This window comes from Trichechus manatus, unplaced genomic scaffold (genome assembly GCF_000243295.1).
Source record: "Trichechus manatus latirostris isolate Lorelei unplaced genomic scaffold, TriManLat1.0 scaffold00077, whole genome shotgun sequence".
Lineage (NCBI taxonomy): Eukaryota > Metazoa > Chordata > Mammalia > Sirenia > Trichechidae > Trichechus > Trichechus manatus.
The window spans coordinates 2,802,510-2,817,520 of NW_004444013.1; the positions used below are offsets into that span (position 1 = coordinate 2,802,510).

General features: G+C 37.8%; 1 protein-coding gene and 1 non-coding gene across 4 annotated transcripts in view; both read right to left on the bottom strand.

The window, feature by feature from the left end:
* LOC101343880 (general transcription factor II-I repeat domain-containing protein 2B) overlaps positions 1–15,011 on the bottom strand; it is a 101,862-nt gene that overhangs the window by 64,470 nt on the left and 22,381 nt on the right. For 2 of the 3 annotated variants that reach the window (XM_004380849.2, XM_023735300.1), the window contains exon 2: positions 8,268–8,371. In XM_004380849.2, coding sequence (XP_004380906.2) covers positions 8,268–8,371 — 104 coding nt within the window. Of the gene's footprint in view, positions 1–8,267; positions 8,372–15,011 lie in introns of those variants that run through there. The other variant, XM_023735299.1, reaches the window with a different exon arrangement.
* On the bottom strand, positions 3,313–3,419 carry LOC111821338 (U6 spliceosomal RNA). Its single transcript, XR_002824775.1, has one exon. It is a non-coding gene; the product is annotated as a U6 spliceosomal RNA (small nuclear RNA).

Below are 15,011 nucleotides of genomic sequence, written 5' to 3' on the forward strand. Positions count from 1 at the left end.
AGGAGATCGACCTCATGGCTCAGACTCCGTTTTGTCTTTGGTTCCATTTCTGCTTCTGAGAAAGTGACTCATGACTGTTAATAGGTAAACCAAGGAGGGGCAACTTGCCCTTGGGAAGAACACTTAGTATGTTTTAAACAGACTAACTGAAGACCTCCTACAGGAAAGGTCCATTCTGTATTATCTTGCTAATTATTAGTTCTCTAATGAAAACTTGTCACATGTAAATTTTTCTATATTTTCTGTTTCTTCTAGACAAATTTTGTGTGTTCCTTATGGATATATGTTTCTGGGTAGATATGTTTCTAATTTAGATGATTCCTTTCCAATTGATAGTGAACTTGTGTGGGCAATCTCTTGTTTACATTCCTGATGAATGCACAGTCAATACACTTCAGAAACTTTAGGATTATCTTTAAGTTTTCATAGTAACAATGCTAGTAAATATTGAAAAGGTAATGTTAAAATTGTAAAATGAAAGTCAGAAGAAAACTCATAGGTCCAACACTCGGGGTATCGTTGGTAGCTTTAATTCCTACTTATGGTATATCTGAATTGAAGAAATCTTTAAGAAAATTTGTCAGTCACTATGGGACAAATAACAGATGAGATAGAAGCACAACAGTGATCTCTGATCTCATAAGCCAAGGTGACATGAGATAACAAAATAACCTTAGATTTTCTTTTATTAGTCCAAGAAAGTTTAGTCTGTGCTGTAGACAAGATATACATAGAATCAGACAACAAGCTACTTGGTTATACATTCTCACACCCTTACAAACACCAGATCTATTTGGTTGATTACCATCAGGAATAAGTACATGGGCTAGATTACTACTGCAAGGGATAGTAATATTCTTGGTCTACATCCTGATAGTATTAGCCATAATAAGATTTATCCTCTATTGTTTTACACACCTAAAAGGCAAAAGAAGGCCTCAGGCTACAATGTTGATGTACATTGAGTCTGTTCACTCCAATGCCATTGATGGGTACATCGCTCTTACTTAATAACCTGGTGAAGAACCAGATGGTATCTGGTGGAAAACCAGCACTGCGAGTTTAAAGAGCCTGCAATGGCCACCATCTAGGAGCTCAACTAAGTCCAGGTATTGATCATCGATGTGTTATCTCCAATCTCTGATCAAAAGGAGGGACTGATTTAGGAAATAATATTTGGAATCATTGTTCCCTGACCGTGAGCATGGAGAAATGTGACCCAGCTAGGGTTGTGCCCTCACAGACAAAGACATATCAACTGGGCCCTGAGATAAGACAACAGATGGGACAATCTGAGAAATTATCTTAAGGAAGTTTTCGCAAAAGGGCAATGAAACCTAACCCAAAGGATTTCTCACTTTTTGTCTTTTTCTATTAACAGTTAGTGAATAGGAATTTGTTGGACCAATGAAAACCCTCCTGACTTTCGTAACTGAAACCTGTACCAATGACTGTTAAGAAAGATGATTCAAAATGTAAGATTACAGTTTCTAGCCAATCAGTGAAAAAGTGACGCTTTCAATGATTCTACCCATTTTGTGATGTTGATATATACTGATGATTCTGTAACCATCCTTGGACTCGGGCAGACATGGCTGTGGCAGCACGTTTGTCCGTTTTCCCATTCTTGCCTATTCTGTGATATCTTTGGACTCGGGCAGACATGGCTGTGGCAGCATGCTTGTCTGCTTCCCTCTTTTGTCCTTATGAATATATGCCAAATAAAACTTTCTTTTTACTTTAAAAAAAAAAAAGAGTTTGTGGTTTTAGTTTCTTAAATTTAGGTCCTTGATCCACTTTGAGTTTATTTCATATATGGTGTGAGGTATGGGTCCAGATTTTTTTTTTTCATGTGGAAACCCAGTTGTCCCAGCACCATTTATTAAAGAGATTCTTCTTTCTCCATTGAATGAACTTAGCACCCTTATTGAAAATCAACTGACTATAGATGTGTGGATTTATTTCTGGACTCTCAATTCTATCCCATTGGTCAATATGTCTATCATTACACCAGGACCAGACTGTTTTGATTACTGTAGCTTTACAGTATGTTTTGAGAAGTGTGAGTCTTCCTATTTTGTTCTTCTTTTTCAAGATTGTTTTGGCTATTTAGGGCCCCTTGCTGTGCCATATAAATTCAAGGATTGGCATTTTCATTTCTGCAAATCAGGCTGATGGAAAGTTGATGGGATTGCATTGGGTAGTACTGACATCTTTTTTAAAAAATAATATTTTATTGTGATTTCAGTGAAGGTTTACACAGCAGTTTAGGTTCCCATTCAACAATTTCTACACAAGTTGTTCAGTGACATTGTTACATTCTTCACAATGTGTGAACATTCTCATTATTTCCATTCTGGTTGTTCTGTTTCTATTAATCTAGTTTCCCTGCCCCTCTCACATTCTCATCTTTGTTTTAAAGTAATGTTAACTGTTTGGTCTTATATAGGTGATTTTTTAAAGGAGCACAGTACTTACAGTGATATTCATTATTTTTTGAGTCAATTTGTTATTTAGCTACAATGTAACCTCAGGGGTTAGTTTTGGTTCAAGGTTTGAAGAGTATCTTGGGGCAATAGTCTCCAGGAATCCTCCAGGCTCAACCAATCCAGTAGGTCTGTTTTGTTTTTTTTGTTTGTTTGTTTTTGTTTTGGGAATTTGAGGTTCTGTTCCACATTCTTCTCCCATTCTATCAGGGTCCATCTACTGCAGCCCTGATTAGAAGGTTGGTAGTGGTAGCCAGGCACCATCTAGTTCTTCCGGTCTCAGGGTATACAAGTCTGTGGTTCGTGTAGACTGTTTGTCCTGTAGACTAGTTTCTTCTTTGAGTTTTTGGCTTCCTTCTTAGTATTGACATCTTAATATTGAGTTGTCCAATCCATGATCACAGAATAACCTTCCATTTACTTAGGTCTTCGTTAATTTCTTTCTGTAATGTTTTACACTTTTCAGTGTATAAGTCATTCACCTCCCTGGTTAAATTTATACCTAGGTATTTAATTCTTTTAGATACTAATGTAAATGGAATTCTTTCCTTAATTTCATTTTCAGAATGCTTATTGCCAATGTACAGAAACCCAACTGATGTTTGTGTGTTGCCCTTGCACCCTGCCATTTTTTTAAATACTAATTTTAACTGATGAAAACATTTATTTGAATATGGATACAAGAACTACTTCAGTAACTTTAATAACAGTAATGTGACTGGAGTGGCTGTGCAGATGCCTGAGGCAGGGATGCTCATGGGAGACACGAAGGGATTTGCAGGTGGAGGTGTTAATCAGCAAAGGGGTCCCAGTTCTGTGAACCGCACAAAATATGGAATGCTTCATGAATTTGCATGTCATCTTTGCACATGGGCCATGTTAATCTTTTCTGTATTGTTCCAATTTTCGTATATGTGCTGCTGAAGAGAGCACTCTACCCTGCCACTTTGCTGAATTCACTTATTAGCTCTAGTAGATTTCTTGTGGATTCTTTGGGGTTTTCTGTATATTCAGGATCATGTCATCTGTGAAAAGGGATATTTTTATTTTCTCCTTCCCAATTTGAATACCTTTTATTTATTTACTTTTTCTTGCCTAATTGCTCTGGCTAGGGCTTCTAGCATAATACTAAATAACAGTGGTGAGAGTGGGCATCCTTGTCTTGTTCCTGATCTTAAGGGGAAAGCTCTCTATCTTTCTCTATTACTGATTTGATGTTAGCTGTAAGTTTGTCATAAATGCATAAATTTTCTTACTGTTTTTAATTTGAGAATGTCTTTATTTCTCTTTCAATCTGGTATTTTCACAGGGAATACAATTCTAAACTGGCAGTGCATTTCTTTCAACATTTCTGGTTTCCATTATTTCTGTCATGTGAGGTAAGCTGTTAGTCTAATCGTGGCTCCTTTGAAGGTAATCTGTCTTTCCCCTCCCTCTGGATGCTTTCAACACTTTCTCTGTCTTTGTTTTTCAGCAGTTTTACTATGAGATGCCAAGGTACAGATTTCTTTTTATCGATACAGATCAGAATTCGTACAGCTATTTGTGTCTGTGATTGATGTCTTTAACTAGTTTTGGAAAATTCTCAGTTATGATTTCTTCTGCCCTATTCTCTCTCTCCTATCCTTATGGGACTCCATCCTACATATGTTAGATATTCTTGCTTTATTCCGAAAGCATCCTACTTTCTCTTTTGTTCATCTTTTTGCTAATCTGTCCTTCATGCTAGACATTTTCTTCACACTCATCTTATAGTTCACTAATTCTCTCTTCAGTTGTATCTAGTTGGCTGTTACTCTTAATTTCAATTATTATATTTTTCAGTTCCATTACTTCTGTTTGATTGTCTTCAAATATACTATCTCCTTTTTTTACAGTTTCCAGTTCTCTGCCAAAAGTCTCACTCTTATCTTTTACCTCTAGAAAATAGTAAACAACTATTTTTTAATCTATCTCTGAAAATTCAGAATTTCAACATTTGGAGCCCCTGTAGGTCTGCTGCTATTGTCCATTGTTTCTGCTGACTATCCTCATGTTCTCTTGTCCCTTGTGTGCCTGGTTATATCAGACTGTGGCAACACAATATATTTGCAAAATTGGTTATAAAAATAATTTGAGGCTTTTAAAGATGTTATCTTCTGGCAGAGAGGATCTAGATCTGCTTTTGTTACACAGCTGGGGGCACTAGGAACCCAGGGTCATCATAATCCAATTTAGGGGACTGATATGCTTTAAAGTTGAGCTGCAGTTCCTATGAATGCTGCTCTGTGATTGGTTCACCCTTATTCCTAGAGAGTAGCTCTTAGAGATTCCAAACAAAGACAGGCCCTTTCAGGCCCAGAACTCCCAGATTTCCCCCTGAAGCCATAATGTCATCATAAGCCCTATTTAGCCTCTCAGGAGCCTTTTCCCTAAAGTAAAGCAACCTCAAATACCAGGATCATGTCTTTTGGTTTCATCTTCTCTTAGATCTTAGCCAGATAATTCTTTGTCCTTTTTTAAGACTTCAGAAATTTTACTTACTCTGTAACCTATTATATCAGTATCTCCTTTCTTCCACTCTGAAAATCCTGGTTCTGAAGGACACTGGCTGTGACAGAATTAGAATGTCCCATAATTACTCATTTGTTTTATCTCATATTACACAGTCTCAAAATAATAATAATGGTAATACTACCACCAACACGAGTAAATACTAAAAATTTTCTTTTGCATATGCTCTCCCCATTATCCCTCCCTTCCCATTTTTTTTTTGCCATTATATACTATATTCTCTCCCTCTTAGTCTTCATTTAGTCTTAGTTCTAGTAAGAAGTATATATTTAATGCTCAACACTAGTCCTTATATTGATGTCTCTTTATATGGTTTAGCTGTGGGCCAGATAATTCTTTACTATCTTGTTAGATCTCTGATATCTTACAGTAAAACCTGTGAAAGCTGGAACCTGTGTTAAGGTGGAAACCTGTCAGAGAAGGAAAACTCAAATATTTTCCACTAAAATGAGTGATAGAAAAGTGGTGGAAAACTTGTGAGACCTGGAAAAACAAGGCAGGTCCATCGAGTTCCAGCTCTCACAGGCTTCACTGTATATTCTTCTCCCCTCCACCAGCTGTCTGGAGAAAAAGGGCTGGTCCACATTACCTAGTCTGCCATTACAGAAGTGAAACTCTATCTCCTGAATTATAAAAGTTTTAAATCATGTTTCCAGTTGCAAAAGTTTTTCTCTGCTCTCCTAATCTCCTTGACAACTGTGAAATGAGTTCCTTTATGTGTCCTTTTCCCTTGGTTCTTTGGAAAAACAGCTTGAGAGATTTTCCCTCTAAGACCTGAAGATAAGGTATCTTTGCCTTAGTTTTCTACCCTAGAGGGTTTGTTACATTTTCTGGGTAAGCTGTAAACAACTTGATTTGATACTTTTTGTCTGGCCCTGGGCTGCAGCCTTCTTTGTGACTGGAATGCACCTTACAGAGACTCGTCAATACACTACGCAAAAGTCATGACTATAGACTATGCAAATGAAGTTACTATAGCCTACTATGCAATTGAAGTGTCTGTAGCCTACTGAAAGGGGATTGGTTAGTTCGTAGCCTCGGGTGCAAGGGAGGGCCATTTCTTGAAACTGATGAGGAGTTTGTGTATATATGCAACCAACCCCACAGAGGTTTTTCAGAAAGGAAGCAAACAGAAGCAGAAGGAAGAAAGAAGAGAGAAGCAGCAGAGTGAAAGAAGGCAAGGAACCTCCTAAAACAGCTGTAACATGGGTCAAGGACTGTAACACTAAAGACAGCAACAGGACTGGAAGGGGCCAAGAGGCAGAGCTGGTGGTGACAGACAGCAGGACCAAGAGAAGCTTGTCCTGAGGGGGCCGAAAGAAGCCCGTCCTGAGGGGGCTGAGAGGAGGCCTGCACGCTGAGGAGTTGAGAGAGCTGTCCTGCACTGAAGAAGAGGAACTTTGCCTACATGCTTCCTGATCCTGATCCTGAGTTGTAGCCTGCTGATCTGATCCCAAGTTGTATCCTGTTACTTCCTTAATAAACCACTTAACTGTAAGTATGGTCTATGAGTTCTGTGTGGCCATTGCAACAGATTATCGAATCCAGAAGAGAAGCAGACAGTGCCATGGAAGGGACAGCTGGTGTCAGAATTGGTAAAAAAGCTGGAGTGGAGGTATGTCTGATCTCTACCTTACATGGATCAGCCTTGGGCTGATCCTGATTCACATTATTCTCCTTGAAGTTGGGACAGGTTCTGATGATGTTACTACTACCACAACACACCAACTCATTGCGTTTTTATGAAACCTGATGCATCTAATTGCTGTACTTCATTGGAAGCCACTCTTAAGGTTTTTAGCCTGGTCTCCCTTCCTCTGGTTGCTAAGTTGCCTTAGGTAAGCTGTTATCTCTCTGACCTATTTATGTGTTTTTCAGTACAATGATGAGGTCAAACTCTTAGGGTCTCTTGACTGAAATACTACAAGTATAATCCTAATGACAAGTATTTCTAAAATTATGCAACTAATTAGTACCACTATCAAATTTTATAATGTATAAAGTTTTATTCTGGATATAGAAATTATCAATTACTTGATTTGAGACAGAAATAAAAATTTTAAATTTAAATTTTTAAAAAACTTTTCATTTTGAAAAAAATTTTAGATTTACAGAAAAAGTTGAAACAATAGTATAAAGAATTCCTATATACCCTTCACCCAGATTCCCTAAATGTTGACATTTTATTGCATTTGCTTTATCATTCTCTCTACATGTACATATATATATTTTTTTCCTAATCTGTTTGAGAACAAGTAACAGACATTGTCTTTTGATCCCTAAATACTTCAGTGTATATTTTGTAAAAATCAAAGACATTCTCTTACATAAGTACAGTAATGTTATCATAATCAGGAAATTAACAATGATACAATATTATTAAAACTAAAGATCTTATTCAAATATTGCCAATTGACCCAATAATGTTCTTTATAGAAAAAGAAAACTAAATAAATATTTATATATATTCTTCCTGGTCCAGGATCACACTTTATATTTAGTTGTCCTGCCTCTTTAGTCTCCTTCAATCGGAACAGTTCCTCAATCTTTCTTTGTCTTCCATCACATTGACATGTATTAAAAGTCTGGACCAGTTATATGTAGAACGTCCCTTAATTCGAGTCTGTCTGATGTTTCCTTCTAACTAGATTCAGGCTATGCACTTTGGGCAGGAATGTCACAGCAATGGTTTGTTCCTTACCAGTGCATCAAATCAGGAGGCAAATAGTGTCAGTTTTTTCCATTATTGGTGATGTTATCTTTTATCATTTGATGAAGGTAGTGTCTGCCAGGTTTCTCTGTTGTAAAGTTACTTATTTTCCTTTTTTAATCAACACATACCTTGTGATGAGATACTATGAGGTTATATAAATTCCTGTTTCTCATACAATTTTACCCATCAGGTAAAGTTTACATTTAAGATGTAAACAGACGAATGTAAAATAAAATAGATTAATTTACCTTTGAATCTAGAAAAAAAATCAAACATGGTAACTAACAAAAGTGCGTTATAAATTTTTCAGATCTGGAAAGCTTAAATTTATACAATTGTGTCCATAATGTTAAAAAAAAAAATTATCTGATAAGCCCATTATACTATATGAAGAATTCAGAAAAGACGAAAAACTGAAGTTAAACATCAAAACTTATATTGAATGTCTCACACTTCTGTTATTTCCACAATGATCCAATACTGAACATTTATATAGAATTTTAAGGCCATCTCACCATTGACTCAAGAGCAGACATGAGGAACGTCACCACCATCCTGCTGTCCGAGGACTCCTCACCTCCCATAGGCAAGGTAGACATTGCTACTTGGGCCATGATCCCTGTGCAAGATAGACATTAAGAAAGTGAGCGGTAGAACTCCACAGTGTCCTTCTAAACACAAGTTTTAGAACCATGAGGGCCCTCACAGATCACCTAGTTCAATCCTTCCCTTTAGAGTTGAAGAAACAGGCACTTAAAGACAAGTAATCTTCCCAAGATCTCCTGTAAAATAATCTAACTTTCATATGGTGTATATTCCACTAACTTAGATATCATCTCCCCATAAAATAAATTCAGGTATTTATAAATTCGTGTTAATTATTACGCAGATGAGGAAGGGACAGGAAATGTACTTTATTTATCTGATAATGTTATGCCAGATTTTAACATGGTAGTGCCAAATATCAAATTCAGTTTCACACGTACACACCAAAAGAGATAAATGGGTTTTGTGTATTAAATACAGGAACAGAAAATTCCTTCTCCTGTTCCCACTAAAACTTTTCCTGCATAAAATTTAGCCAAGCTCTAAATCAAGTTAGTTTAAAAATTTTCTTCCAAAAAATTATCAAAAACCTTAAAAAGTTTTCTGAAATGTGCATGCAAATTAATCATCAGATATGTTACCCCCTATAGCTGAGTTAATGATATTTTAAGCAAAAGATAAACAGATCAACATAAGTGTGTACATGGAAGTGTTAAAAACAATACTAAGCCAGTAACAGAAATTGATTGAAGTTTATTTGATATATGATTTGCAAATTGGGGCAACATTTCTAAACTTCTATCTAGTGTCAAAAATGTTCCAGAGAAGAATCATCCTTTACAGATTTTTATACCCCAGCTTATTGCTAGTAGTAATACACTGCCATGGAAACAGGGCCAGAATAGATTTTACAAAATAACTTGTGGGTATGCAGGATTCTATATGACATTTTTTAGAAGAACAATTAAAATAATTATTGATTGACCTTAAAACACAGCTTCTATTCTGACCCTTCGAATTGCTTGTCAAACTGACTGCACAGATAATTCTTTAAAAGAGCACAATGCCCTAAACTATTGTTTGACTTAAAGACAGCTTTAGGAGACCAGTTTCAGCTCAAGGTTTAAGGTTCAAAGATTGCCTCAGGGCAATAGTTTCAGGTGGGCCATTTTAACCTCAGTGGATTCAGAAAGTCTGGATTCCACGAGAATTAAAAACTCCATCCACAGAAGAAAGACTGAAGACTTAAGGGAATGATGTGTGGTGGTCATATAAAGCTATTAAAAAATATTCACAAGCATTTCTTTTGGAGCTCCTGGTTCAATTTCTTGTGCACTTGAATGTGGTGTGGTCACATGACTTGCTTAGGCCAATGATGTGAGTGGAAGTGACATCACTTCCTGGCAGAGCCTTTTAGACCCAGGGGTTGCTTAGCCACACTCCTTCTTCCACTGCAATGGTGACTGGCAATGTGCCATGTAGCCATCAGCCTGAGCTCCAGATTCAGGACAATGTGAAACAGATTCACAGCAAACTCACAGTAGACATTCAGTGTGAGCAAGAAATAAATCCCTGCTCCATTAAGCCACTGAAATCTACAGAGAAACTGGATTATTCAACCAGGTCAAGGAAATGAATATTAAAAGGTATGTAACAGCAAAGCCATCACTTGTCTGTTAACTATTATTCAAATTTACACACCAACCACAAATGTCAAAGATGAAGAAATTGAAGATTTTTATAAATTGCTTCACTCTGAAATTGATCAAACATGCAATCAAGATGCATTGATAATTACTGTTAATTGGAATGCAAAAGTTGGAAACAAAGAAGAATCAGTAGTTGGAAAATACGGTGCTCAGTGATAGCAACGATGCTGGAGACCACAGGATAGAATTCTACAAGACCAATGACTTATTTAAGTCATTATATATATTGGATATGTGTTCAATTTTTATCTAAAATAAAGGAAGCAATGTACAAACAATATAAGATAAATTAGGCAACTGGGACCTCCTAAAAATTAAACCCTTATGCTCATCAAAAGACATCACCAAGAGAGGAAAAAGAGAACCTACAGACTGGGAAAACATATTTGCCAGCGACATATCTAACAAGGGTCTAATCTCTAAAATATACAAAAAAATTCACTCAACAGCAAAAAGACAAAAAATTCAATAAAAAAATGGACAAAGGACATGAACAGACACTTTACCAAAGAGGACATTCAGGCGGCCAACAAATACATGAAAAGATGCTCACGATAATTAGCCATTGTTGTTGCTATTAGGTGCCGTCGGGTTGATTCAGACTCATAGTGAACCTATATACAACAGAATGAAACAATGCCAGGTCCTGTGCCATTCTCACAACTGTTATTATGCTTGAGTCCATTGTTGCAGCCACTGTGTCAACACATCTTGTTAAGAGTCTTCCTCTTTTTCGTTGACCCTCTACTTTACCAAGCATGATGTCCTTCTCCAGGGACTGGTCCCTCCTGATAACATGTCCAAAGTACGTGAGACAAAATGCTGCCATCTTTGCTTCCAATGAGCATTCTGACCGTCCTTCCAAGACAGATTTGTTCCTTCTTCTGGCAATCCATGGTATATTCAATATTTTTCACCAACACCATAGTTCAAAGGCATCAATTCTTCTTCGATCTTTCTTGTTCATCGTCAACCTTTGGCATGCATATGAGGCGACTGAAAATACCATTGCCTGGGTCAGGTGCACCTTAGTCCTTGAAGTGAGATCTTTGCTTTTTAACACTTTAAAGAGATCTTTTGCAGATCTGCCCAATGCAACTCATTTGATTTCACGACTGCTGCTTCCATGGGTGTTGATTGTGGATCCAAGTAAAATGAAATCCTTGACAACTTCAATGTTTTCTCCATTTATCATGATGTTGCTTATTGGTCCAGTTGTGAGGATTTTTTGCTTTATGTTGAGGTGTAATCCATACTGAAAGCTGTGGTCTTGGATCTTCATCAGTAAGTGCTTCAAGTCTTCTTCACTTTCAGCAAACAAGGTTGTGTCATCTGCATATCGCAGGTTGTTAATGATCTTCCTCCAATCCTGATGCCACGTTCTTCTTCATGTAGTCCAGCTTCTCAGATTATTTGCTCAGCATACAGACTGAGTAAATATGGCAAAAGGATACAACCTTGACGCACACCTTTCCCGATTTCAAACCACACAGTATCCCCTTGTTCTCTTCAAATGACTACCTCTTGGTCTAAGTACAGGTTCGTCATGAGCACACTTAAGTGTTCTGGAATTCTCATACTTCACAATGTTACCCATAATTTGTTATGATCCACAGTCAACTGCCTTTGCATAGTCAATGAAACACAGGTAAACATCTTTCTGGTACTCTTTGCTTTCAGCCATGATTCATCTGACACCAGCAATGATATCCCTTGTTCCACGTCCTCTTCTGAGTCCGGCTTGAATTTCTGGCAGTTCCCCGTCGATGTACTGCTGCAACCACTTTTGAATGATCTTCAGCAAAATTTTACTTGTGTGTGATATTGTATGATAATTTCCACATTGTGTTATATCACCTTTTTTTGGAATGGGTACAAATATGGAGCTCTTCCAACTGGTTGGCCAGGTAGCTGTCTTCCAAATTTCATGGCATAGACTAGTTTGCATCCATTTGTTGCAACATCTCAATTGGTATTCTGTCAATTCCTGGAGCCTTGTTTTTCGCCAATGCCTTCAGTGCAGCTTGGACTTCTTCCTTCAATACTACCAGTTCTTGATCATATGCTACCTTCTGAAATGGCTGAATGTCAACCAAGTCTTTTTGGTACAGTGACTGTGTATTCCTTCCATCTTCTTTTGATGCTTCCTGTGTCGTTTAATATTTTCCTCGTTGAATCCTTCAATATTGCTACTTGAGGCTTGAATTTTTTCTTCAGTTCTTTCAGCTTGAGAAATACCAAGTGGTTTTCTATCTCCAAGCTTTTGCACATTTCATTATAACACCTTACTTTATCTTCTCAAGCCACCCTTTGAAATTTTCTGTGTATCTCTTTTATTTCATCATTTCTTCCTTTCGCTTTAGCTACTCTATGTTCAAGAGCAAGTTTCTGAGTCTGCAAGTTTGGTCTTTTCTTTCTTTTCTGTCTTTTTAATGACCTCTTGCTTTCTTCATGTATGATGTCCTTGATGTCATGCCATTAGGGTTCAATGCATCAAAACTATTCTTGAGATATTCTCCAAATTCAGGTGGGATATATTAAAGGTCCCACTTTGGCTCTCATGGACTTGTTCTACTTTTCTTCAACTTCAACCTGAACTTGCATATGAGCAATTGATGGTCTGTTCCAGTCAGCCCCTGGCCTTGTTACAGCTCATATTGCTCTTATGATATTTAGCTTTTCCATCTCTTTCCACAGATGTAGCTGATTTGATTCCAGTGTTTTCCATCCAGTCAGGTCTACGTGTATAGTCACCGTTTACGTTGTTAAAAAAAGATATTTCAATGAATAAGTCATTGGTCTTGCAAAATTCTATCATGCGATCTGTCGTGTCATTTCTATCACCAAGGCCATGTTCTTCAACTACCAATCCTTCTTCTTTGTTTCCAACTTTTGCATTCCAATCGCCAGTAATTATCAATGCATCTTGATTGCATGTTTGATCAATTTTAGACTGCAGAAGTTGGTAAAACTCTTTACTTTCTTCATCTTAGGCCTTAGTGGTTGGTGGGTAAATTTGAATGAGTCATATTAACTGGTCTTCCTAGTATGTGTATGGATATTATTCTATCACTGACAGCGTTGTACTTCAGGATAAATCTTGAAATGTTCTTTTTGAAGATGATTGCAGTACCACTCCTCTTCAATCTGTTGTTCCTGGGATAGTTGACCATAGGATTGTCTGATTCAAAATGGCCAATACCAGTCCATTTCAGCTCACTAATGCCTAGGATATTGATATTTATGAGTTCCATCTCATTTTTGACGACATCCAATTTTCCTGGATTCATACTTCGTACATTCCATGATCAGAGTATTAATGGATGTTTGCAGCTGTTTCTTCCCATTTTGAGTCATGCCACATCAGAAAATGAAAGGTCCCAAAAACTTGACTGTATCCACAACACTAAGGTCGACTCTACTTTGAGGCTACAGCGCTTCCTTAGTCATATTTTGAGTGCCTCCTAACCTGAGGGGCTCATATTATGGCACTATATCAGACAATGTTCCATTGCTATTCATAAGGTTTTCACTGGCCAACTTTTTTAGAAGTAGACTGCTAGGTTCTTCTTCCTACTCTCTTAATCTGAGAGCCAGTGAAACCTGTCCACCAAGAGTAACACTGCTAGTATTTGAAATACCGGTGACAAAGCTTCCAGTATCACAACAGCATCCAAGCCACCACATTAAGACAAACTGACAGACATCAGAGAGATGCAAAAAAAAACTACAATGGAGATACTATCTCACCCTTGCATAAATGGCAATGATCAAAAAAACAGAACACAGCAAAGGCTGGAGAGGTTATGGGGAGATTAGAACACTTACACACTGCTGGTGGGATTGTAAGATGTTACAACCACTATGGAAAATAGTATGGCACTTCCTCAAAAAGCTAGAAATAGAAATACTTATGATCAAGCAATCCCACTCCTAGGTATATATCCAAGAGATATAAGAGCAATGACACGAACAGACATATATGCACACCCAGGTTAATTACAGCATTATTCACAATAGCAAAAAAACAGAAACAGAGTTCCGGGCAACATGGCGCTATAGTCAGAAGCACCACGCCGTCCCTCCACAGCAAAGATCAGAAAAACTAAGTCAAACAGAGTCACACGTCAATCCTGAAACCCTAAGCATTAAATGAAGAGATAAAGAACTCAGCCAAGCACCAAATGGAATAAGAAACTCACCAAGAACAGAGAGCAAGGAGAGATACATGCAGAGGTCCCCTATCTGCTACCACAGCACGGATCCGCCATCTTGGACTCCTATCAGAGATCAGCGAACAGGGGGTATGAGAAAGCAGCTTTATGGAGCTTCCAGCAGGAGACAGAACAACCGGTGGTAACCAGCAATATAGGCTTTCCCACCCCCCACCCTTCTTTACCCCCACTCAGCCTGCTCTACTTCCTATGGTCAGTCTCTTTGCTAGGAAGTACCACCTTCACCCCGGTGTCGCTTAGATTCCACCTGCTGGCACTGGCCAGATCTCTTGAGTGCCTTTTGTTGGTTGCTGATGTTGCTTTTTTCTGTTTCTTTAGATTTCTTCCTTACCTCTCACCACCTCCCCCTCCTTTCTCTGAAATACCTGGCTCCATGCACCACCTTTGCTTCTTCCTGAAAGGCTGCAAAACACCGCTCGACTGTGAAACTGCTTCCTGGCCTGTGCCACCATGCTGGTGGGACACCCAGGGCTTTTTTGTTTGTTTGTGTGCTCTGATTTGTTCTGTTTTGATTTGTTTACTTGTTTTCTTTTTCTTTTCTTGGCTTGGGAGTCCCTTCTAGCTGGGCAGTACCACGCGGCTTGGAAGCTACTCCCTTACTCTGCACAGATGCACGAGGACATCCCTGGGGGCATTTCGCTTTTCTTGTTTTTTGTTTTCTTTTGTTTTTTTATTTTGTTTTATTCTCTCTCTTACTCCCTTTTTGTCTTTCTTCATTTCCAGTCTCTTAATTTATTCATTTTTTTTCTTTTAACCTTTTTCTTTTTTT